At 41.3% G+C, this 24,752-nt stretch overlaps 1 protein-coding gene across 2 annotated transcripts in view; it reads right to left on the bottom strand.

Annotated features, from left to right (window-relative positions):
- Nucleotides 1-19,740, bottom strand: part of PPCDC (phosphopantothenoylcysteine decarboxylase) — a 34,984-nt gene extending 15,244 nt beyond the window's left edge. Inside the window, exons 1-4 of one of the 2 annotated variants that reach the window (XM_072147961.1) lie at nucleotides 19,605-19,740; nucleotides 8,796-8,946; nucleotides 7,972-8,067; nucleotides 5,979-6,107 (exon numbers count right to left, since the gene is read on the bottom strand). In XM_072147961.1, coding sequence (XP_072004062.1) covers nucleotides 5,979-6,107; nucleotides 7,972-8,067; nucleotides 8,796-8,936 — 366 coding nt within the window. In that variant the 5' untranslated portion in view covers nucleotides 8,937-8,946; nucleotides 19,605-19,740. Of the gene's footprint in view, nucleotides 1-5,978; nucleotides 6,108-7,971; nucleotides 8,068-8,795; nucleotides 8,947-19,543 lie in introns of both variants that reach the window. The other variant, XM_072147962.1, reaches the window with a different exon arrangement.
- Nucleotides 19,741-24,752: the final 5,012 nt, after the last annotated feature.

Raw genomic sequence — 24,752 nt, 5'->3', positions numbered from 1 at the left:
AAAAATAGATGATTTTACAATGAATAATGTATGAAATAACTAGATAAAGGCTGGAGGGCATTCATTGGAAATTTCTCCCCGATATAAACTTGTACCGTGTTAGCAATAGAGAGCAGAAGAAAAGTAAAGAAATCGGGAAATATCTTTTTGAGGATATTTGATGTTGAACTTTCAAGAAAACTAGTTCTCTTTGTCAGACATTATGGGGGGAGATTTATCATTAGTCCTATGTAGCTTCTTGGCGTATAAATGTCGCAACTCGGAAGTCACGCAATGGTGGAAAAAAAAAAGTGTGCAACACCACATTTATCAACTGAGAATTTTCAAAAGAACACAAATTTAATTGGAAAACTACACCTCATAGGAGGTGGTGTATGTGGGTCCATTGCTACTACAGGGGGGAGATTTATCTCAAAGTTGCACAATTTTGAAGTTTTTGCTCAATGTTATGTTTGAGGTTTCTGAGAATTTCCTGTGAAAAACATTGCAAAAAAACATAAATTGAGCAGATGTGACTGGTGCAGTCTATTTGCATAGAGTACACACAGCTGATACTCACATCAGAAGGCATTTAACACTGCACATACACCGGACTATAAATCCAACTGTTGGAAACCTGCCAGTCTAACACATAGACAACTGCTCAAAATCCTGCCCAATGATAAATCTCCCCCTATGAGTGTGCTCTAGCTTACTCACTCTGCTGTAAACGGTCTTATACAGAAACTTATGTGCTCAAAAAGCTTGCAATATCACTACAGGCGGTCCGCTACTTAAGGACACCCAACTTACAGACAACCCATAGTTACAGACAGACCCCTCTGACCTCTGGTAAAGCTTTCTGAATGCTTTACTTTAGTCCCAGACTGCAACGATCAGCTGTAAGATGTCTGTAATGAAGCTTTATTGATAATCCTTGGTCCCATTACAGCAAAAAATGTTTAAACTACAATTGTCACTGGGGACAACATTTTTTTTGCCTGGAGCTACAATTATAAAATATACAGTTTCGACTTACATACAAATTCAACTTAAGAACAAACCTCCGGACCCTATCTTTTACGAAACCCGGGGACTGCCTGTATTTGTTATTTTGATGCAATAGTATTTAACGTCATGTCATTTTTCTCATTGTTAGCACTGTACCTATAAATCAATATTTGGATGAAACCCGTAGCTTTACATTGTTGGTTCATGTTTCAGGCACACATGCCACCTAGTGGTAGATCATTGTTAAAGCCTGTGAAAATGTTGGCTTTAAAGAGAACCTGGTAGGGTGATTTGGGGCACAAAACCACCCAAAGGTCCTTAAGGACTGGTGGTTTAGTGTCCCGAATCGTCATGTATGAGGTTCCTACGTGGGCGCAATTAAAAAAAAAAACTTGTATACTTACCTTCCCTCTTGAGCTCCATGCATCGGCGTTCTGATGCAAGTGAAGCTGGAGTAGTACACCCCGCCTTCACTGTGCGTGCGCCCTGGATACGACACTGCGCAATGAAGGGACTAACCCCGGCTTCATACATCATCGTGCTCAGAGGCATGCAGAGGACACAGCCATAGTATAAATGTTTTTTTTTTTACATGGGGCCACGTAGAGGCTTGATACATGTTGATTCCGGATACAGGTCCTGTAGTTGGTTGAGGGTCCCAAATTGGCACCTTTAAGGGCTATGTGAACCTTCTGATTAGTTTTTTTGTTTTTAGCAATGTAAGAATTGAGTAAAAATTCTGTTATCCACTATAGACTCAAAGAAGAATAGTACAGAAGATGTTGAACAGAAAGACAGAAAAGGACATCGTAAAGATAACACGGGGCAATAAACTTTTAAAGGAATTTGTTACAGATGGAAGAGCAAGGCAGAGGTAATGGCTCCACTGGATGTCACATGTGGAGGTTTTGATGTCATTTGTCACAAAACCGTCACTTAATAACGAGAATAATAAAACTTGTAGACTAGCTGAACTGGATTTGAAGCCATGCTTTCAAGCTGATTAGTTACAAAAGGGATCTACTTAGTAATACTTGTAATAGTATTACAGCTCATGAACAAAAGCAAACGACCACTGTACGAATGCCCTATATAAAACCATAATAAAAATAATCTATATTTATATAGCACCATCAAATTCCATAACGCATTACACATTATGGGGAGCGTATACAAATAAAATTAACAAAGTAATAGGTCACCAGAAAAGGAGCTAATAACAGAGTTTTCAATTTGTATATTTATTAATTTCCAGGTTGCTATAAGTATTTAAAAAATACTATATCCTGAAATTCTTACTGGCACATGCTGGTTTTATAGGGGAATATTATGCAGCAGTCATTTCATTATAGATTATAGAAAACACCATTACTGCACTACTCGCAATATATGTTATATAATGTGTATTGCTCCTTATAGGCATAGAAGATGCCTAAAGAACTCAATTAATAAATTGCAGAATATTGCTGCCTATGGGCACGAGCACCTGAAAATACCATACAGATTTACATATTTACTGATTAGAAAGAAGTGGTATATTCTGCTATCTAATTTAAATGAGTTTTTGCATTTGTATTTGTATTTTTCACTCCCCACCTTCAAAAATCTATAACTTTTTTATATTGCCATCTACAGAGCTGTGTTATGGCTTATTTTCTGCGTAACAAATTGCACTTCATAGTGACAGTATTTAATATTCTATGCCGTGTACTGGGAAGCGGGGAAAAAATTCCAAATGCAGTGAAATTGTTGAAACAAATGCATTTGAGCCATTTTCTTATGGCTTGGATTTTACGGATTTCACTGTACACCCCAAACAACATGTCTGCTTTATTCTTTGGGTTGGTACTATTACGGGCATACCAAATTTGTATAGGTTTTATGATGTTTTCATACATACAAAATTAAAACCTTCTGTACAAAAAAAAAATTGGGGGATTTTGCCATATTCTGGCGCTTTTTATACTTTGTATACAGAGCTTTGGGAGGTGTCGTTTTTTCCAACTTTTGATGACATTTACAATGTTATCATTTTTAGGACTGTAGAACCTATATTATATTTTTTAAAATGGCACAAAAGTGCAATTTTCGACTTAGGGTGCTATTTTCCGTTACAGGGTTAGACGCAGTGAAAAAACGTTATTACGGTATATTTTGATAGATCGGGCATTTTCGCACGCAGCGATATTTATATTTATATCAGTTCTAGAGAAAGAAGCCGATATGAATTTCTATGTTTATTATAATTTTATTTAAGTTTTTTTAAAATTATTTTTACTATTTTTCAGACTCCCTAGGGTACTTTTATCCTAGGTTGTCTGATCGATCCTACCATATACTGCCATACTACAGTATGGCAGTATATGGGGATTTTCCTCCTCATTCATTAAAATGTGCTGATAGCACATTGTAATGAAAGGGTTAACACGAAGAAGCTTCAGGTCTTCGGAAAACCCGAGGTTGTCGCCACTCCCCTCTGACGTCACAGGGAATGACGATCCTCGGCAAGATTGCGGTGCCCATGCAGTGCCATCATTTTAAAGCAATATGCAGCAAAGACTTACTGGCTATGGAGAGGGCTCAGGCCGCGAGCCCTCTCCATGCACCCGGCATGTGACGTAGTATTACGTCACATGTCGGTAAGGGATTAAAGGCCTATTTACACTGCCCAGTTTTTTCCATTTAATATTAGCAGCAACAATCGGACGTGGAGTATAAGACGAGGAATAAAGGGGTCATCAATATGTCCCACACATATAAACTGCAGCTGATAAGCAGAGAATGTAACTGTGTAGTGGCTGACCGCAGCTTAGTTCAATTTAAATAACTTGGGAGCTTTTCTGCAGTAACCTGGTGTCACCACTACACAGAGAACAGAGCTGTCTGCTTCCTGCTTTATGTTTTGTGTAACAGCTGATCTATGGGGGTCTGCTCTGTTGGACTCTCACTATTCAATTGATATGTTATAAATATTTTTATCCCGGAAACCTGTTTAAAGATGAATGATAGCAATGTTGTTCATCGCGGAATATGACTGATAAGGCAACATGTTCAGTGAATGATGTTTACTACATGTAATGCTGTGTGGTCTAGTGTCTAGTGTAGGGGTTTTGTGCTGCAAGGATTATAACAAATGAAATTTTAATCAGATCCTCAGCCACTAATTGTATTTATAAAGCATGGGAAGTAATGATGGAGTCTTATGATAATATATCAGGCAAACTTTAAAGACTCCGAATGACACAGCAGAATAATTAAAAAAAAAAAAAACCTATATTCATCTCAAACCTCACATTCTTGCTCTTGTTGGTCTCTGCTTCTTGGTGCTTTTTTACATTAACCTCATAGAATGCCGAAGACCCCTCCGATGGACCCATCGTTTTTGCAATCTGCGGGGGTCTCAGCACTGAGATCCCCACTAATCAGCAAGTTAGGCCGTTTCCCATGGAGCGAGGCAGACTGACAAGTGGGTGTTTTTTGCGATCAGGATATAAACAATGGGGGTCATTTACTAAAGGCCCAATTCGCATTTTCCCGACGCATTTAAAAAAAAAAAAAAAAGGTGTTGCGGGACTCGCGCTTACCTTCACCAGTTATAGACCGGCGAACTTCAGGGCATTCCGGCGGGCCTCGGGGAAGTTCAGCGCAGCAGCGCCACCTGGTGGACGTCGGAGGAACTACCTTAGTGAATCCCGGCCGGACCCGAATCCACCGCAGAGAACGCGCCGCTGGATCCCGAATGGACCGGGTAAGTAAATCTGCCCCAATGTGTATTAGGCATTGGGGTAGACAAGGAAAGATGCAAGCTTTGCACCTTTCCTTGCTTTCCACAATTGTTAATATTCATCCATATCAAGGATATTGGAATAATCTTTTTACTAACCAGAATATAATGGACAGTTATAATCTCATAATCATTGGAATAGGAGACAGGGGTGGATTAAGACTGCCATGGGTCGTCAGCTGTATGAATATTATAGCCCCTACTAGTCTGGAATTCACTTGTAGGGGCTTGCAGCACCTTCTTAGGTCCTGAAATTGCTGTTGTGTATTGAGAGCATGTGTAAGAGGATTTCTTGAGTGAAGGTCGTTCTCTGAATAAAATTTGGTTTTGAAGCTTTGCACCCTAGGATACCAGCCAAACCACCTATATGATAATCCACTACTGATAGGAGCAGTGGAGGGATAAGTGGATTGAAGGAAATCTACCTTTTATTTATGTACTTATGTATTGTGAACCAAACATAACTTGAGAATGCTGTAGCTACACTGATGCAGAAACACATCTGTTTAATCCCTGATCCGAGTGGTTTTGCTCAAAAAACAATTATAAAATTCAGCTGGGTTGCATGCAGACTGCCGTTCATAAACACATTGCATGGAGCTTCATGAACTGTCCAGACTGGACTTATCGACCTGAGCAGGATGACTCATACACAGCAGTTGGGGGATGGTGCAGCAATTGATTACTTCTGCCCATCAGGGAGAACAGTCATTACATCAATCTCTAAAGCAGTGCATAATTAGGGTAAGAGGAGAAGCTGAGCCAGCCACAGGAGCAACAGAGGCTCATTATCATAATTTTATAATAGTTTTTTCAGCAAAACCACTCAATTAGGGGATTAAACAAGATACGTTTCTGCATCAGCGTAGGTACAGCATTATCAAGGTATGTTTGATTCATAATGCATCCAATCAAATGGTACATTTCCTTTAAGTCTGATAATACTGTCCACATCTCAGAGAAATCAATCAGTTGATCCCTATGGAATGAGCTAGAATCAAATCAATTCATCATGAACTCTGACTCATAGAGAATGTCTCAATGTCAAAAACATCCAAATGGGGAACCTCTATCTATGATGTCCATACACTCTATCATGACCTAAAAACTACAATACAGTACAGCAGGAAATCCATGTATTGAGTCTCCATGGAAGCCCATGTATGCTTTTGAGAATCCACCACAATACGTCATCTTTACTTACCACCAAATTGTCACAAATCCCACTTGAAATTTTCCCTAAAGTGTTAGCATCTAAAGGAGCGAGGATCATGAGATCTGCCCAGCGGCGTAATTCAATGTGCAGCACAGGATCAGAGCGGCGATTCCACATCTGGAATTCACAAAAATAAAACAAATTCACAATGAATGATAAAACTACAGCCTATAGGGGTTTAATAGGGTATAAATTGTGTGTATATATAGTGTGTGTGTATGTATATATATTACATGGATAGCATTAATCCACAGAATAGCAGAAAATGGTTAAATCTCTGGAGGTGACCGAGAGATGGCAGAAGAGAGCAGGGTCCAGGCAGTCACACCTCCGGTGATTTGGCTGTGTTGGTAAAGTCCCCATTAATTGTATAAGCGTAATATTTTCTGTGTAAATTGTTTTGCAGCCTACAGACTACATATTTCCATACTTACTACCCACAATCAGAACTCCTATTGTTCCATATGACCATTTGTAATGTATTACTGTATTTGTATATGTCCCCTATGATTTGTAAAGCGCTACAGAATTGGATGGTGCTATAGAAATAAAGATTATTATTATTACCATAATGATTGTGAGCCCTCACTGGCAAGGTCTTCTTTCCATCAGTTTGGTGTCTATTTTACTAATTTGATTGTACATGTAATGTATGTAAACCCGTAATCGAATGCACTGTGGAATTGATGGTCTCTAAAGATGTTGAGAAAAGCATAGAAGTACAATGCAAGGCAAGAAAAATAAAAAAAATTCTTCTGTGATGTTAATACAAAAGTGCTAAAGGAATGATACCATGATTGGCTAACCAGAGAAATGATATTTCCTTCAAGCTTTCAGGGCACACATTAGGCAGATTACAAATGAAGCACAGAGAGAAAAATATTTGAGAGATTTAACACTTAAGACAAATATCAATATCAAATATTTGCTGGAAGTGGACAACCCCTTTAACATCAAAGAATAATTTTAATGGTGCTCTATGAATCCTAGCAGTCCCCAGATTGTGTACAAGATAGATTTAGGTTTGTCTGTTCTTTAGTCAAATTTGTAAGCGAGTTGGAACTGTTATATGTGGTATAGTGTAAATTGTGGGTAACCAAGGATGTTGGCTTACCAACACAAGCGTTTCCTCCTGCAAGCCACTACTATCTCACATCGCAAGTAACCAAAGACATGAACTGTGACAGCAGCAGCTTGCAGGAGGAAACACAAGCCTCTGATATCAGAAATTGCTGGTTATCAGGGACGCTTGTGCAGTCTTCACCAGTACATGCTGGTTACCAGAATCACATTGGATTCTCTTTCTTCCTGATCAGTGGCTTGTGTTTCCTCCTGCAAGCCACTGCTATCTAAGACTGCGTGTAACCAAAGACACTTGTTCTGGTGAGATTGCACAAGTGTCCTTGGTTACCCATGATATGAGGTAGCAGGTAAGGAAGATTGCACAGGAAGAACATGAAGGGATCTCATCAGCACAAGTTTCCAGCAGGTGAGATCCCCATTCGTAAGTACTAGTTGTTCCTAAGTCGGTACAATGTAATTTGGGGACTGCCTGTATGTAAAAAGAATAGGGTCACAATAAAGGTTAACATTATAGAATGTACCATTGGATCCCCTTTAAGTAACTTTTTAAACCAAACACAATCCGATAGTGGTTTTAAAGTCAGCCTGTTTAAAGGGGCCATAAAAGGTCTGTACAGAATTTGAAAAATATGACATCTTTCTCCAAAACCATTTCCACCTTAGTTTACAAGTTGTGTGTACTATGGCAGACAAGCCCCACTTATATTACTGCACTAGATAAACCCCAGTACCTTGCACAACCCATATAGGGGTCAGGCACTGTTTCCAGAACAAAGCAACCATATTTTTCCAATCTTATACAACCCTTGTAAATGACAGTAACTGAATGGTTACAATACGTTTCACTTATATTACTACTGACTTAATATAATTCATTGTGGTGGGTAATTCCACTCACCTTCCATTCATCATCATCACTATAAATTGGTACAGGAATATCCTGTATGTTGTAGAAATGTTTTGCTCTCTCAGTGGTCACAACCTGCACCTCAACCTGGGATACAAAATATATTTAGTAGCACTTCTGGGATATAAAATAATAGTACAATAACAACATTTAAAGCTACTACATTTAGTATGTAAAAAACATCTTACCATTAGTAACTGTTTTCAGAAATCACTACACACATGGTATTTATCAACTAAAACAACCTATTAATCAATTATCAAAGGGGGTTTGACTACTTGTGTGTTCATTAATCCCTAAATTGGGATCCCCTGCACAAACTGCGATCCTTTCAGGAATAAAATACTTGATACTTGCCTATCCTTGTGTAAAAAGAGGGTAAGTTGCTGCCATTATAAATTTTATAATGAGTGACCGCTACTTGCAATGCAGTCACCATTGGCATCAGAACTAAACACCAAATGACATGAAATAACTCCCAGAATGCACAGCATGTGATAATGGGCCTAAAACAATTTGGTTTCCCTGACGTGTGTCCAGCAGAGTTCTAGTGGGTCAGGGGGTTGTGGGTTCAGTACTGACACACCCCTCCAATACGTGCATAGAATGATGAGCGCACAGCTCCCTGACCCAATGAAAGTCCGCACAACAAAGGATGTCACCAGAAGTCCTGACAGTGGCTGTCAGCAGGTAACATCACCAGCACGATGTATGGGCATAAGGGCAATGTTTAATAGACCAAGTACAAAATGGGTGACCCTATTGTACTTGTTAAACGTTCGGCCAACCCCTTTAAATATATTAGGTGTACCTACTCCAGGTATTTGTAAAAGGCCAGACACTAGAAGAGGCAGCTTTAGAGCTGCCACACTGCCTGTAACCCCAACAAGAACATTGACTGCAGAGGCTGGGCGTGAGGTTGTGGAGCCAGGAATTTCTTTGGCAAGATCGTCCATCACTTAGAACCTGAAAAAAACATAAAAGAGACAAAGTTAAAAAGTTTAGCATGTTAGTGCCTGGTACTATGTTACCCTTGTAAAAATTCTGTCAAAAAATGTATACATTTATGCTGGATAAAAGCAAATCTCAAAATTTGTTATGCAGTTTCTCTCAAGTATGGTCATATTCCACACGTGGATGTTACTGTATGGGTGCACGGTTGGGTGCAGAAGGGATGGAGGGCCATTAAGCTTTTGGAGGGCATATTTTGATAAGTTACTGAGATACCAGAACAGTGAAAAACGCCAACAATCACATTTTGGAAACTATATCCCTAAAAAAAAAAAAAAAAAAAAAAAAAAGGGACACCATAAACATTTTAACCCCACAGTTGTTTAATGGAACTTGACCATCTTTGACTCAAGTACAGGCAGTCCCCGGGTTACGTACAAGATAGGGTCTGGAGGTTTGTTCTTAAGTTGAATTTGTATGTAAGTCGAAACTGTATATTTTATAATTGTAGTTCCAGACAAAAAAAATTTTGGCCCTAGTGACAATTGGAGTTTAAACATTTTTTGCTGTAATGGGACCAAGGATTATCAAAAAAGCTTCATTACAGACACCTTACAGCTGATCATTGCAATCTAAGACTTTAGTAAAGCATTCAGAAAGCTTCACAAGAGGTCAGAGTGGTCTGTCTGTAACTATGGGTTGTCTGTAAGTCGGGTGTCCTTAAGTAGGGGACTGCCTGTAATGTAAAATTACAAAAAACATTGCTTTGGCTCCAAAATAATTCTTTTTAGAAGGGGTTAAAGGGAACCTGTCAGGGCGATTTGGGAGACTAAACCACCGGGTCCTTATGGACAGGTAGGTTTATTTGCCAGAGCCACATCTGGGCAAGTAAAAAAGTTTTTTTTTTTCACTTTGTTTTTACATATGAAGATTTCAAAAAGGTAAATTGGGGACCCTAAACCACATAAGGTCCATCGGTTTAGGGTCCCAAAATACCAGACTGATATTTATAAAAAAAAAAAAAGAAAAGGCACTCCATGGTTTGTTACACTAGTTATTCTGAAAACAGAAATACTCCTTGTGGTTGTAAACTGCTGTAGAACAGTGGGGTGCAGAAGTGAAGGTGCTACAATTGGCTTTTGGAAGTTGTTGGAGTAGATTTCAGGTTTTATATCACATTTGCAGAGCCCCCGAGATACCAGAACAGAAGAAAACCCCAATGAGAGATCCTATTTTGACCGCTTGCAGGTTTTATCATTGGTATAGTGAGCCATTTAGTCCACAAGTGTTGCATTCATTTATATTCCAGAGTTGAAGATGTTGAAAAGAGCATCTATAATCTGTGCAGAATACATTGGGTACACCCAATCCTGTACTATTCTCTACTAATTTCTAAACCTGTGGTGTACACCGATGTACCCCCTGCAGAGTTGTGGTGTTGTGGTTGATCTTACCGACTCCATCCGGAATTTCCTGTAGACAATGAATTTGTTGAGGTGTTTTAGGTTGATAATCAGTCGGTTTGCTCTTTACCAGAAAAAGAGAAGAATAAAATCCGGATTTTTCTGGATCTTGTGGAACAGGAGTAATTACACCAGAAGTAAAGAAGATATTTCTTGCCAAATGAGACTGTGAGACATTAAGGACATAGAAGCAGAAGGTGACATATATTTTGTAGGGGGAAGCCTGATAAATTCGATTTTGTATCCATGAATTAAAGTATCTAGAACCCAGGTATTCTATTTTTCCCTGAATTTCAACAATCTTCCTCCTAGCATGGTGTCATTGTTTTTTGCTTCTATTTTGATCTGTTGGGGTGGAGAAAAGAAACCCTTTCACTTTACCTCCTTTGGGTAGCTCCAGGGATCCCATTTCCCTTTGTCTTTAGACGTGTCTCTTGGATTCTTGAAGTCCCGAAAGGGCTGTTTTCCAGATGTTGACTTCTCCAGAAACCCTTTCTTTTTATCTGATACTCTTTCGAGTATAGTGTCTAATTCAGGCCCAAAGACGAATTCTCCTGAAAAGGTAAGGCTACATCATTTGTTTTTTGAATGGATATGAGTTGAGTTCGTGAGTGCCCCTTCCTTTTAAGAGAAATGGTTGTTCTTGGAGTTCCTTCTTTAACCCCTTCCCGACGTGCGCCGTACTAGTACGGCGTGCGCCGGGTCCCGGTGCATGGAGAGGGCTCGCGGGCCGAGCCCTCTCCATAGCCGGTAAGTCTTTGCTGCATATTGCAGCAAAGGCTTACCGGTAACACCCGCGATCGGTGCTAGCACCGATCGCGGGTGCTTTCACGGCGATCGCCGCCGGCAATGCGGCGGATCGCCGCTCCCCGATGACGTCACGGGGAGCGGTGATCCGTTGCCACGACAGCTTTGGGTCTCACGAAGGCCCGAAGCAGTCTCGTTTTAACCCATTCATTACAATGTGCTATCAGCACATTGTAATGAATGAGGAGTAAAATCCCCATATACTGCCATATTGCAGTATGGCAGTATATGGTAGGATCGATCAGACAACCTAGGGTTAAAGTACCCTAGGGAGTCTGAAAAAAAATAAAAGTAAAAAAAAAGTTAAAAAAATTATAATAAAAAAAAACAAAAAATTCAAATCACCCCCCTTTCCCTAGAACTGATATTAATATTAATAAACAGTAAAAATCATAAACACATTAGGTATCGCCGTGTCCGAAAATGTCCGATCAAAATATAATAACGGTTTTTCACTGCGTTTAACCCCGTAACGGAAAAAAGCGTCCAAAGTCAAAAATGACATTTTTTTACCATTTTGGAAAATATAAAAAAAAATTATAAAAAGTGATCAAAAGGTCGCACAGTCCTAAAAATGATAGCAATGAAAACGCCATCAAAAGTCGAAAAAAATGACACCACCCACAGCTCCGTACACCAAAGTATGAAAAAGTTATTGCCACCAGAAGATGACAAAATCAAAAAAAACATTTTTGTACAGGAGGTTTTAATTTTTTTAAATGTAAGAAAACATTATAAAGCCTATACAAATTTGGTATCCACATAATCTTAGCAACCCTAAGAATAAAATAGACATGTCATTTGGGGCACACAGTGAAAGCTGTAAAATCCAAGCCCACAAGAAAACGTTGCAAATGTGTTTTTTCACCATTTTCACTGCATTTGGAATTTTTTTCCCGCTTCCCAGTACGCACCATGGAATATTAAATACCGTCACTACGAAGTGCAATTTGTTACGCAGAAAATAAGCCATAACAGAGCTCTTTGTGTGGAAAAATAAAAAAGTTATAGATTTTTGAAGGTGGGGAGTGAAAAATGGAAGTGAAAAAACTAAAAAAGGCCAAGTCGTTAAGGGGTTAATATGAGACTCTAGTTCATTTAACCAATACAGCAAATTTCTTGCTACTGACATAGCTGCCAAGTTCGATTTCAAACTCAACATGGTTGTCTCCTAAGCTTTTATCAAGAGAGAGTCTGTCCATTGGATCTTTTAACTGTGGAAGAGTCCCACAATTTTGAGTCTTTGGGTTCGAAAATTAGCCTCTTCCTAAATTTTGGGATATAAGAATCCTTTTTTCTGGTTCTCACCGCTATTCGTACACTAACTCTTTCAGGGTGTCGTTTAAAGGGAATACTCTCTGACATTTTGCCTTCAGACCTCCAAATAATTCATCTCCCTGGATTTGGGTGGAAGAATGTCCACCATTTCCAAGGTTTGTCTGATGGCCTTTAGAAGGTTATCTAATTCTTCTAATTGAAATAGGTGTCTCCTATCTGTGGCTTTAATGGAATCCTGGGAATCCACTATCCTCTCCTATTATAGAACATGGTGGTGTTTGAGTGATTTCTTTCATCTGATAGTGAAGAATCCGGCTCTATTCTAGGTTTCTTACTTGGGGGAGCCTTAGACGTAGCTGCGGCAACAGACAAAGCCACCTTTTCCTCTATAAAACCCTTCAATTCATCCAGAAATTACGATTTTTCCTTTCACCATGGATGGCATGACCCGTAAGTAACTTCGTAACTCCCCCTGAGGAGAGAGGGCCCCTCTCTTGACCTGTCCTCAGCAGGGACAGGAAGAACACTGACGGGAAGATGCGGGGAGGGAACCTTTAACCTTTAATTTGGTGGATTTTTAAAACATTTTTTACGGTGTTCACTAACACAGGTCTTCAAAAAAATTTAAGAACTATTTTGGTTATTCCACATAATCTGTATGTTTTTTGGTGTTCTATGTTCCCTGACAGTTTAGGTAACTATGTTAGATAAGGCAATACTGTGAAATAAATCAAAATAGAATTTTAATTAATTTTTATTAGAAAGTTTTCATTAAAATCATGTTTGAACTGAAATAAGCTCACTAACACTCATTAAAATCAATTCTTTTTCTCCTTAAGGCTCCTCTTGGTTTATTTACGCTTGTGAGTAACATCTGGAATGTGTGTCTGAAGCATCTAACAGTAGTCAGATTTGTCTACAGCTGTCACGATTCTGCACTGTTTCTGCATTCTGTCTCCCTCTGGTGGCAAGTATACAGATTGCTTGCTGTCACGATTCTGTATTCTGACTTCCTCTGGTGGAGAATATGCAGATTGTTTGCTGAATTCCCTCTGTTGGCTGGTGCTCTGAACTGCATCCCGATCCTGCAACTTCCTCCTGAGGTCACGTGATCTACTCTGTGGGATGGGCTATAAAAGTGTTTCCTGAGCCATCTGTCTTTGCTCGAGTATTAGGTCTCTACCCGATGCTCTAGCTCTCTGCCTGCTTCGTGCTATAGTTTCTCCCAGACTTAGTGTTTTTGACCACTGCCTGCAAACAGTTCCTGGCTCTGACTCTGCCTTGTCATCTGCCTGTCCTCGGCCCCAGACTTGTTTCGGTTACTACCTGTTGAGCTTTTACCACCTTCCACTGCCCCACAAGCTAAACTTCCTGTAGGTCCTTGACAGCAAAATCCATCCTGCTTTGCGGTGAGCTCTAGTAAAGAGCGGGGGGCTTGTAGGCTCTGTACGCTGGCACTTATAAGTGCATAGGGAAGCTGGCAAAGCGCCATTACATCTGAATCGCAAGGTTAGTGGCTGCCGGGACAAAAAACCTATATAAATGTAATCCATCCTTCTTTTTGAGGACTCATCACGTTATTGACAAACTCAGCTATAAGCCTTCTAATGCCTGGTCCCACTAACACACCTTCCTTCAATTTTGTGTAGCTTGAAAACATGGGGGGGGGGGGGATTCATTATAGCTCCACATGAATCTCCCCTTCCCCACCAGTTTCTAGCCTTCTCTAACCCACAGAGAGCATGTCGGGTTGCGGAACAAGACAGGCAAAAAGTGTTCGCATTTTCTATAGTCTCCACTGGAAATCCGCCAGACTATAGCAAAACACTCTTCCAGTTCCGATCTGGTCTACAGGTCAGAACTGGCGAAGTTTGGGTCCATATTCACTAAGAGGCCGGAACCTCTTAGTGGATATGGGTGCAGGACTGCCAGGAGGGTGATTTAAAGATAGGCGTTCTAAACACCAGTCTTAATGAATTCCCCCCATTGTGTCCAAGTATTTCAAGCAATCTCCATCTCTTGGAAGCGATTTTAAGATTTGCATCATCAATTCCAACTTTATGTGGAGAGGCGGTAGAAGAACTTCAGAGGGAGGTATCAAAGTTTCTTGGAGGACATTAATTTCACTGACTGTAAGAACTGACGGCTTGAGAATGCTCTAGGTGGTGGGAAACGGCCCGTCACCAGGCCCTACACTATCCCTGTACTGCAACTTCGCTAGCAATGGACGTTCAACATATTGATGCCGAGAACTTCCGTTTTCTTTGGACTGCACTTTCTATATATGGTACTAGAATCAGGCTTCTTGGAGAATGGAAGATGTGTCCGTTCTGCCCGTTTTCAATCTGCGATTTCAGGACCTTTGGAGGACCGTCAAATGTCCTGAAATGGCTCTTGTGTACATTTGTATTGAGAGAATGAACAGATGTTCAAGCACTTCATGGGTGAAGTATAAAATTTGGTTGGTGGTTTGGGTGGCCATGGGCCCCAGGTTACTGCCTAAACCACCTATATCATAATTCACTACTGCTGCTGACTCATTTCAATATCATCATGCAGAGCAACTTACTATAATAAATGAGGTAGAACCTTTGGTTTGAGGGGCTAGATGTGAGGGGCTAGCACAGTGATGGCGAACCTTTTAGCAGCCAAGTGCCCAAACTGCAACCCAAAACCCTGCTTATTTATCGCGAGGTGCCAACCAAAAATTAAAGCAGTAACTTTTTGCTCCCGGTTCAACAACTTTCAATCATTTTAGATGGAAAATTTTCATCATTTTAGCTTCTTTCCAGTTGCCCTCTGTACACAGATAATTGTGCAGGAGGTTCCCAAAAAATTATTTGACCCTGCCTAATTCTCATTCTTCCTACAGTCCCAAGTAGCTAAGTAAGTATCAAAGCATGACTGAAAGCAGCATCTTTTAAGTTTCTTGGAACTGCAGGAAGATTCTTTGAGTCCTGCCTGTTGTGCTGAGGTGATGGCCCGGGTGCCCACAAAAACTAGACTGATGAAATATTTGTCATTAAAGCCATCAATACAAAATCTCATTACCTGTACTATAAAAATCTGATTTGAGCAGGGAACATATATAAAGGATCATTTTATAAGGAAGAGCTACAAAAAAATAACTCTGGATGAGAATCATAACTACAAGGTAGAAAAAATTCTCAATAAGCGTTCTATGAATCTTACCATCTTAATTTATAAAGTGGCTAGGATAGAAAAATGTATCAGCTACAACTTTATTGATCTCCTGGGGGTTAGGGGGGTATTATTATGTACATGCGGTCCCCTACTTAAGGACACCCGACTTACAGACGACCCATAGTTACAGACGGACCCTTCTGCCCACTGTGGTCCCATTACAGCAAAAAAATTATGAAACTCCAATTGTCACTAGGGCAAAAAAAAAATTTGTCTGGAACTACAATTATAAAATATACAGTTTCGACTTGCATACAAATTCAACTTAAGGACAAACCTACGGACCCTAACATTTACGTAACCCGGGGACTGCCTGTACATAGTTTTCCAGTGATTGTTACAGTCAGAGACAGTTATAAAAATACTTCTAGAGGCGCATTCTTACATGTTGTCACGGGTGCTCCAGCGATCCATGTAGCGGATCGCGGGTACCCCCGTGCTCCGCTGTGTGCCTTATTCCCGTCCCTCTGCTCGTACTTACCTCTCCTGGCATGGCCGGCACCAGCACCCGGCTTACCCGGGCAAGTGCCGGGGCCCCAGAGGGGCCCACGGCACACACTGACAACATAAGAAAACTCAATTACATCGGCATACTTTGCCGATGTAATTGAGGGAAGCGCCGCACTCACAGTGCCGGCGCGGCTGACAGGGGGGCGGCACCGCAAGCGGGCACTCACAGACCATAATTGCATCGGCGCGGCCGATGCATTTCTGCTACGTCTATTAGTGTGCAGGACGCTGGCCGACGTGATGACTTCATGCCGCCAGCGTCCCTGCTGCTGCACGATAGACGCTGCTCTCACACAGGAAGATGTAGCAGATGAAGAAGATGCGAGCAGCCCTTGAGGTAAGTTAGCGTTTATTATTTTTTTTAAATGTGTATTTAATTAATTAATGGAGCCTGAGGGGGGGGGGGATTGGGGTGTATTAATTAATGGAGCCTGGGGGGGGGGGTATATTACTTAATAGAGCCTGGGGGGGGGGGGGAGTATATTAATTAATAGAGCCTGGGGGGGGGATTAATTAATGGAGCCTGGGGGATATATAAATTAATAGAGCCTGGGGGATATATTAATTGAGTTTGGGGGGGGTATATTAATTAATAGAGCCTGGGGGGGTATTTTAATTAATGGAGCCCAGGGGGCTGGGGTGTATATTATTTGATGGAGCCTGGGGGGGTGTATATTAGTTAATGGAGCCTGGGGGGGTATATATTAGTTAATGGAGCCTGGCTGGGGGGCGTGTATATTAATTAATAGAGCCTGGGGGGTATATTAATTAATGGAGCCTGGCTGGGGGGGTGTATATTAATTGATGGAGCCTGGGGGGCTGTATATTAATATTGGTTTCTTAAGGTCTGCGTTTTTAATGCCACCACATGAGCTACGGGGCCCAGTGAGGCACTCTCGTCCAGGGGCCCAGTGAAACCTGGAGCCGGCCCTGTCTCCTGGCTCCTGATGCAGCCTCAGTCCTGTCCAGGCCGAACGCTGGCTCGCCCAGACTTAAAGTGCCAGCGTCCTCCGCATTGGTTCTGCTAATCTGGCCTCGCCCTTATAATCGGGCACCTCCCTTCATTCCCTGCCGAATCTTCAGCTTTGTTTCAGCATGCTACAAGGAACTTCCAAGGTTTCCACCTCACAATTTTTTTTCCAGAAGGGAAATAATTCTCCTTTCAGCCGAGAAAGAATTACATTTTCAGTAATCCAAGTTAATAACTTTTTGAGATATAGAGATATAAACCGTATATACTCGAGTATAAGCCGACCCAAGTATAAGCCGAGGCCCCTAATTTTACCACAAAAACCTGGTAAAACTTATATTTTATTTACTCCAGTATAACCCGAGTTTGGGTTTTGCACATTTTTTTTTGTGCTGAAAAACTAGGCTTATACTCGAGTATATATATGTTACAGACAGATATTTATGCAATAAAATTATTACAGACAGTTTATAGGACTGTCTGTGCTTAAAGGACATAACATTTCTGATGGAAGATGTCCAAACTTTCTTGACCGATAATTTTTTAGTATCAAATACTGATTTTCTAATCTCCAGGAACTGCAGCTGAAAAAGAACAGTCTCTGGACTGTCTCTGTCTTTCTGTACTGTGTGTCATAGCTCAGAGCTCATATTAATGATTTGTAGCAAATCAGCAACCAATCACGGCTCAGCTTCTAACTGCCACAGGAGCAGCAGACAATGGCTCCTGTATATGGTGATTAATAAGTGCATTTTGGAAAGCCCTGGTTAAAAATTTTGGCTCAAAACCGAGTCTATGCCGTTCCCTGAGTCACAGAGAGTGGCTGTGCAAAATTTGTTGATTGTAAATGTGACAAAAGTGCAGATTCCTTTAGTGGACAAACATAGACACACAACTTTTATATATTAGAAGGACAAAACTAGAATAGCCAAGTGCGGGGGTCCATGAAAAAAATTCTGTATGGCTCTGTTCACTACAATGAGGCCACTGTACTGTCTAAAATGCACCTGAGCACATGAGCAGAGGCAGAAACCTGGTTCCACTCCCTTCTCTGTGCCCCTCTGTCATAATTACAGGATTTCCCTCAAAGCCAGTTAGATCTCACAGGTTTCTGTGTAACATGTCTAAAAGACAAGGCTATATAGATACATTTCTGCAAAGTAGGATGCCCCAGCGCTAAACTCGGATTATTGTCCAACATAATCCCTACATGCATAACATGACCTGACAGCGCGTACACTACTAATAGTTATGACGACATTACTGTGTGATTGTCGTCATAACACAGCCATTACATTAGATAACACACTACTAACATTACAACCCATTATAAATTATCTGAGTTCCCGGATCAAGTAGACTTTAAAGGGGTTGTCCACTTCCAGCAAATAATTGATATGGTTTGTGTAGGGAAAAATTCTACAATTTTCCAGCATACTTTCGTTATCAATTCTTCACGGTTTCTAGATCTCTGCTTGCTGTCCTTCTAAGTTAGCGTATATGTTACTGCCAGGAGATAGAAATCTATCCATGGTCTTGTGATGGACAGGCAGATGCTCGGCTCATTATATCACACGGGGCTAATTACTCTCTGTGATAAAACAGGTCGTGCCTGTCCATGACGTGACCAGATTTCTATCACTGGAAGTAAACACAGTAGGGCACATTTACCTGTGCAAATCTTTTTAGCCCCGAAAATGCGGAACAGTCCGACTAAAGTGTGTGCGCAACCTTTAGTAAATGAGCCCCAGAAGCTTTCTATAGAATGACAGCAGGCAGAGATCTAGAAAATGGTGAGGAATTGATACAGAAAGTATAATGGAAAATTGGAGAACTCCTTCTTACACAAAGCGTATCAATTATTTATGTCCCAGAATGCCATGTACCATGCACAATCTACATGTCCAAAAATTTTTTTAATTTACCCAGTCTCAGTGATGTGCTGCTTCATGCAGATATATATATCGGTCATAGCAATGTTAGGGGGTATTTTCTGCTTAATTTCAATGTCTGCTTTTACCTGTGCCTCATATGTGATGACATCACTGTATGCAGTCATATTACTTCACTCAGTGCATTGTGCCTGTGCTGTATCATCACTAATCGTACCATTCCTGTTGTATTTGTATGTTTTTTTGATGGGGCAGGGAATAAAATGACTCTTGGCTGTCTTGAAAGCAGCCCCCATTAATATCACACACGACTTTCAGGAAGCCTAATGACATGATGCAGGACTAAAGCCAAACCACTATATCTATTCCAGAAGGAACAGTCTCCAATAATATAACTATAGCTAGGAGTCTTACACCCCACATGAAAAAGCCCAATTATCTTGCTTCATGTCACTAGACTTCTAGATACAAAAGGAGTTATCATGTACCATGAACATGTCCAGATGCTTTCAGTATTCACACTCCGTCTTCCTGGTGAACATGCTTTACCTTCATTCAAAATGTGCATCCTCCCTGCATATTCTGGTGCCGTCCTCATGCTGCTGTTTACTTCCTGGTCATCGGTGTTTCTAAGATGGAAAAACTACATTTCCCACAGTGCATTGTGCTGCAAACACAGCAGAGAGTATCCGCCCCTAGCAGCTTACACAGGGCTGGAAACCCCGCCCAGTACACCCTCTGCTGCATCCCGCCCACTACACCCTGTCATGTTACTGCAGTATCTCCCTCAGTATCTATCAGGTTTCCGAGGTATCAGAAACAGATACCGCACAGACATTTTAACTACTGGACCATATGAGATAGATAGATATATAGATAGACAGACAGACAAATAGGTAGATATCTTTCTTTGGTATATTGACATAGGTAGTAACAGATAACAATTGATAGGTAATAGTCTGCTGAATTATAACACTTTTATAAGGTCTGTATGTATATATACATATATGCACCATATTTATCTATACATATATCCATCCATCTTTTCATGCATCTGTCTTTCTCTCTCTCTTTTCTCTCTGATCTGTGTAACTATCTATCCATTTATCTGTCTTTTTTTATCAGTTTATATCTATATCTCATATCTATTCCTCTCTATCAATATACACATTTAGCATTCTCATACACATTGCTCAAATAAATGTAACTCACAAATAACACATCCTAGATCTGAAAGAATGAAATATTCTCATTGAATACTGTACAAAGTTGAATGTGCTGACAACACATTTACCAAAAACTCATCAATGGAAATCAAATTTATTAACCAATAAATCAATTGATTTGAAGTCACCCATAACATTAAAGTGGAAAACCACACTACAGGCTGATCCAACTTTGATGTAATGTCCGTAAAACAAGTCAAAATGAGGCTTAGTATTGTGTGTGGCCTCCACGTGCCTGTATGACCTCCCTACTACACCGCGGCATGCTCCTGATGAGGTTGTGGACCTGGACTAAAGCACCCACCAACTCCTGGACAGTCTGTGGTACAACGTGATGTTGGTGGATGGAGCGAGACATGAGGTCCCAGATGTGCTCAACTGGATGCAGGTCCGGGGAACGAGCGGGCCAGTCCATAGCTTCAATGCCTTCATCTTGCAGGAACTGCTCTCACACCCCAGCCACGTGAGGTCCAGAATTGTCCTGCATTAGGAGGAACCCAGGGCCAACCACACCAGCATATGGTCTCACAAGGGGTCTGAGGATCTCATCTCTCTACCTAATGGCAGTCAGGCTACCTCTACCAAGGACATGGAGGGATGTGGGGCCCTCCAAAGAAATGCCACCCCACACCATTACTGACCCACTGCCTAACCAGGCATGCTGAAGGATGTCTCTCTCTCCACGGTTTCTCCAGACTCTGTCACATGTGCTCAGTGTGGACCTGCTTTCATCTGTAAAGAGCACAGGGCGCAGGGGCGAATTTGCTGATCATGGTGTTCTTTGGCAAATGCCAAGTGTCCTGCAGAACTCCTATCTGTGGAAGCTGGGCCCTCATACCTCCTCATGGAGTCGGATTCTAACCGGTTATGCAGACAAGTGCACATTTGTGGCTGTTGGTATTCATTTTGCAGGGCTATAACAGGGCTCCTCCGGTTCCTCCTTGCTGCTGTGTTGTTGCCCTCCTACGGCCTCCATGTCTCCTGGTGTACTGGCCTGTATCCTGGTAGAGCCTTCAGCCTCTCTTCTTGCCACAGCTCGCATTGATGTGCCATCCTGGATGAGCTCTCTACCCAAGCCATTTGTGTAGGTTGTTATCTGTGTCATGCTACCAGGAGTGTGAAAGCACCACCAACATTCAAAATTGATCAGAACATCAGCCAGAAAGCATTAGTACTGAGAAGTGGTGTGTGGTCCTGTAGAACCACTCCTTTAGAGTGTGTCTTGCTTAAATTGATTGTCAATCAGTGTTACTTCCTAAGTAAACAATTTGATTTCACTGAGTTTTGATTTACTGTGTTTCCTTAATTTTTTGTATATCTTATATGTGCATAATTTCTTGGAGATGACACAGAGCCGGCACCAGCACCCAGCTTACCTGGGCAAGTGCGGGGGCCCAGAGAGCTGCTGGGGGCCCACACACGCTGCGGAGCATATCACACCAGCTCTGCACATCTTCAATCTTCCGTTGGTTAAATTACCTCAAAACTGCCTTAACCATGACATGGTTGTTTGGGATTATAAACTAGTAAATATTTTAGAGAACAATGGACTGTTTTTGTTTCTGAATTGTTAATGCTGCCACGTGAGTTCACTGCAAAGGGGCCCACAGAGGCTCTGGCGCCCAGGGGCCTACTGATACCTGGAGCCGACCCTGATGTGGCATTATTACTGTGACATCACAATGTGTATTATTCGTGGGATGTGGCATTTCTGTGTATAGTATACCTGTACTATGACATCACTATGGGACAGATTTATCAGTGTAGGAATAACACTTTTGATATAAAGTGAGTAGGTTACGACTTACTTAACACTTTACCAAACTCTGCACTACAAAAGGTGTGTCTTCAAATAGATAAAAGTAAGGACCTGAAGCAGAAAACTGTCATAAACTGAACCAACTCATAGGGAGGGGCAGAGTTGGAGAAGACATTCTTTTACAATGAAGATTTATCATCCAGCATGAAATAGTTTGATAAATCGGGCACAGCAGAAGACTTTCTTACATTAAAGGACATCTACAAACACATTTACTGATGGTTGACCGTCCAAACTTACATGCTTGTCCTTTGGCAAAGTCACTAGACTCATTTTACTCATGTAATAGAATGGCCAGGTACTTCTGTAAAATATGGAAATGAGCCAGAGGAGGTCTGGCTGAGGCACAGAAGCACATTTTGCTCCTTCTTCTGATAAGATATGCACACTGCCACTCTCTGCATTTTAGCATAGTCTCGCCAGACGATCTTCAGAGAGCTGGTGATGTTACAGTCGGTGAGCAGGACCAATCTACAATGAAGAGAGTGGGGGCATCAGATGGCGGCGCCAATAGGGTCTGCATCACCGAATGCATTCCATCTATCCCATAACAAAAAGGGGTTATTTGAGAATGTAGAGCTGAGCCCAGACAGCTGCTATCAGTGCCGTCACCAACTGCCACTACGTGAATGTTAAAGTCCACCACCATCTTGGTATAACTCTTATGGATGGTGGCAATGCTCGACAGCATCCTCACAGATCCATAATTCTAGAAACCTGTCACAGACCTTGAGGTTTAAGATCTGGCCACCTACTTTAAGGGCGCTGTCACACGGGACGTTTTGACTGCGTTTGCGATCTGGAACGAGCCGCCGATATTTTGCATTACTTTAATTCAAAACACCGGCAACTCGGCCCCAATCGCAGGCTGAGTGGTTTGGTCTGCATTTACAAACGCAGTCGAAATGTCCAGTGTGACAGCGCCCTAAAGATAAAATTGATTGCTTTCTCCAGGAAATAGTTTCTCAATCTACTAACTCCTCTAATACCCTTCCCTCTGTTACTTTACCCTGTTCCCTCTCTTCCTTTCTTTCCTTGTGCAAGTGTACTTGGTTTACAATCCTTGATCCTGGTGGTAGATTTCCCCTAAAGTGGTGATGGATGTCTTTTGCGGTGAAATGGGGAGAGAGGGGAAAGGGTGAAGGTGGCATAATATTAGCTTTCACAAGATGAGGGGGAGATGGTACAATATGTGTTTTAAAATGTACTTCAAGCAAAATCGGTAGAATATCCTCCCTGAATGCAGATGTGTCTAGACCTCAATGCTTGCATCTGATAAGAAGCAACAAGTGTTTTACCAACACAGCAAAACACTTACCAAATGCAAGCATTGAGGTCTAGGATATTTTCCAGATACATTTGAAATGCATTTTAAGACGCAATTCAGTCTTGAGAACATGGTCTTAAGATAAATGTCCCACATAGTGTGAACATAGCTTAAGTCTGGAAACGTGTCTAGTTTTGGGGATTTGATTCATAAATGAAGCAGGAGAGTTGGTTTTTTGAAACTTTTGTCTGAAAAATCTCAAATGTCGAAGCAAAAACAAAAAAAAAAACAAAAAGAAAAACACTGTCAAAAACTTTGTGAAATGGCAGTAAAAGTTGCAAAAAAAAAAAAAAAAATGTTGATACATGTCCTCCTGTGTTTGCATTAGATTTTAAAATGCATTCCAAACACAAACAGGAAAATGCAACTGAAATAAGAAAAATCAGTGCACTGCAAGTGCATCAGGAAAAACATCATTGATACTGATGTGTTTTGAGATGTGTTTTGCCAGACGCTTTTGCAGTGCATTGCAAAGTACAATGAAAAGACATTGTGTGAACGCTGCCTAAGAATGCAAAAGTAATATTTCCATGTAGCATTTAGAGGGTCCCCAGAATCAATTTCACTGGTGGGCCCTAGGATCCTCAGGCAAGGTTTGTCCCCCGGATGGCCCCGACTCCTGCCACTATGGCAGGAGCCACTGTTTGTACCCATGATTGCTTAGTTGGCTTCTTCAGAACTCATGATTCTCATGTGCTCTGACATATACTGTGAGGTCTTATATAGATTGATGTGTGCCTATGCTAATCAAGTCCAATCAGTTTAATTAAACACAGCTGGACAATGAAGAAGTAGAACCAGGTCAATGAGGATCAGAAGGAAATGGACAGCATGGGAGTTAAATATGAGGGTCACAGCAAAGGGTCCGAATACTTAGGCTGCCACACGCATTGCTTTGCCTGCGTTTGAAAACACAAACAAAGCCGCGCCTACCGGGGCGGGCCGTGGCCCGATCGCATCGGCTTTTCTATGGAAACGCCTGCGCTCGGGAACGAGCCACGCAGTGTTTTGCGTTAATTTAATGCAAAACACCGGCAACTTGTTCCCGATCGCAGGCGTTTCCATAGAAACGCCGATGCGATCGGGCCCCGCCCGGTAGGAGCGGCTTTGTCTGCATTTTCAAACGCAGACAAAGCGGTGCGTGTGACACCGGCCTTAGGCTGATCCCACGCGTGGCGTTTTGAACCCATTTTGAATCAATTTTTAAGCAAAACGCATGCTTTTTGCTTAAAAACGGGCCAAAAACTGATTCAAAATGGACCCAAAACGCTATGTGTGGCATCGCCCTTATGGCCATGTGATATTTCATAATTTCTTGTTTAATA

This window comes from Engystomops pustulosus, chromosome 4, assembly GCF_040894005.1.
Source record: "Engystomops pustulosus chromosome 4, aEngPut4.maternal, whole genome shotgun sequence".
NCBI lineage: Eukaryota > Metazoa > Chordata > Amphibia > Anura > Leptodactylidae > Engystomops > Engystomops pustulosus.
Note: the sequence above shows the minus strand (reverse complement) of the source record. Positions and strands in the feature narration are given on the sequence as shown.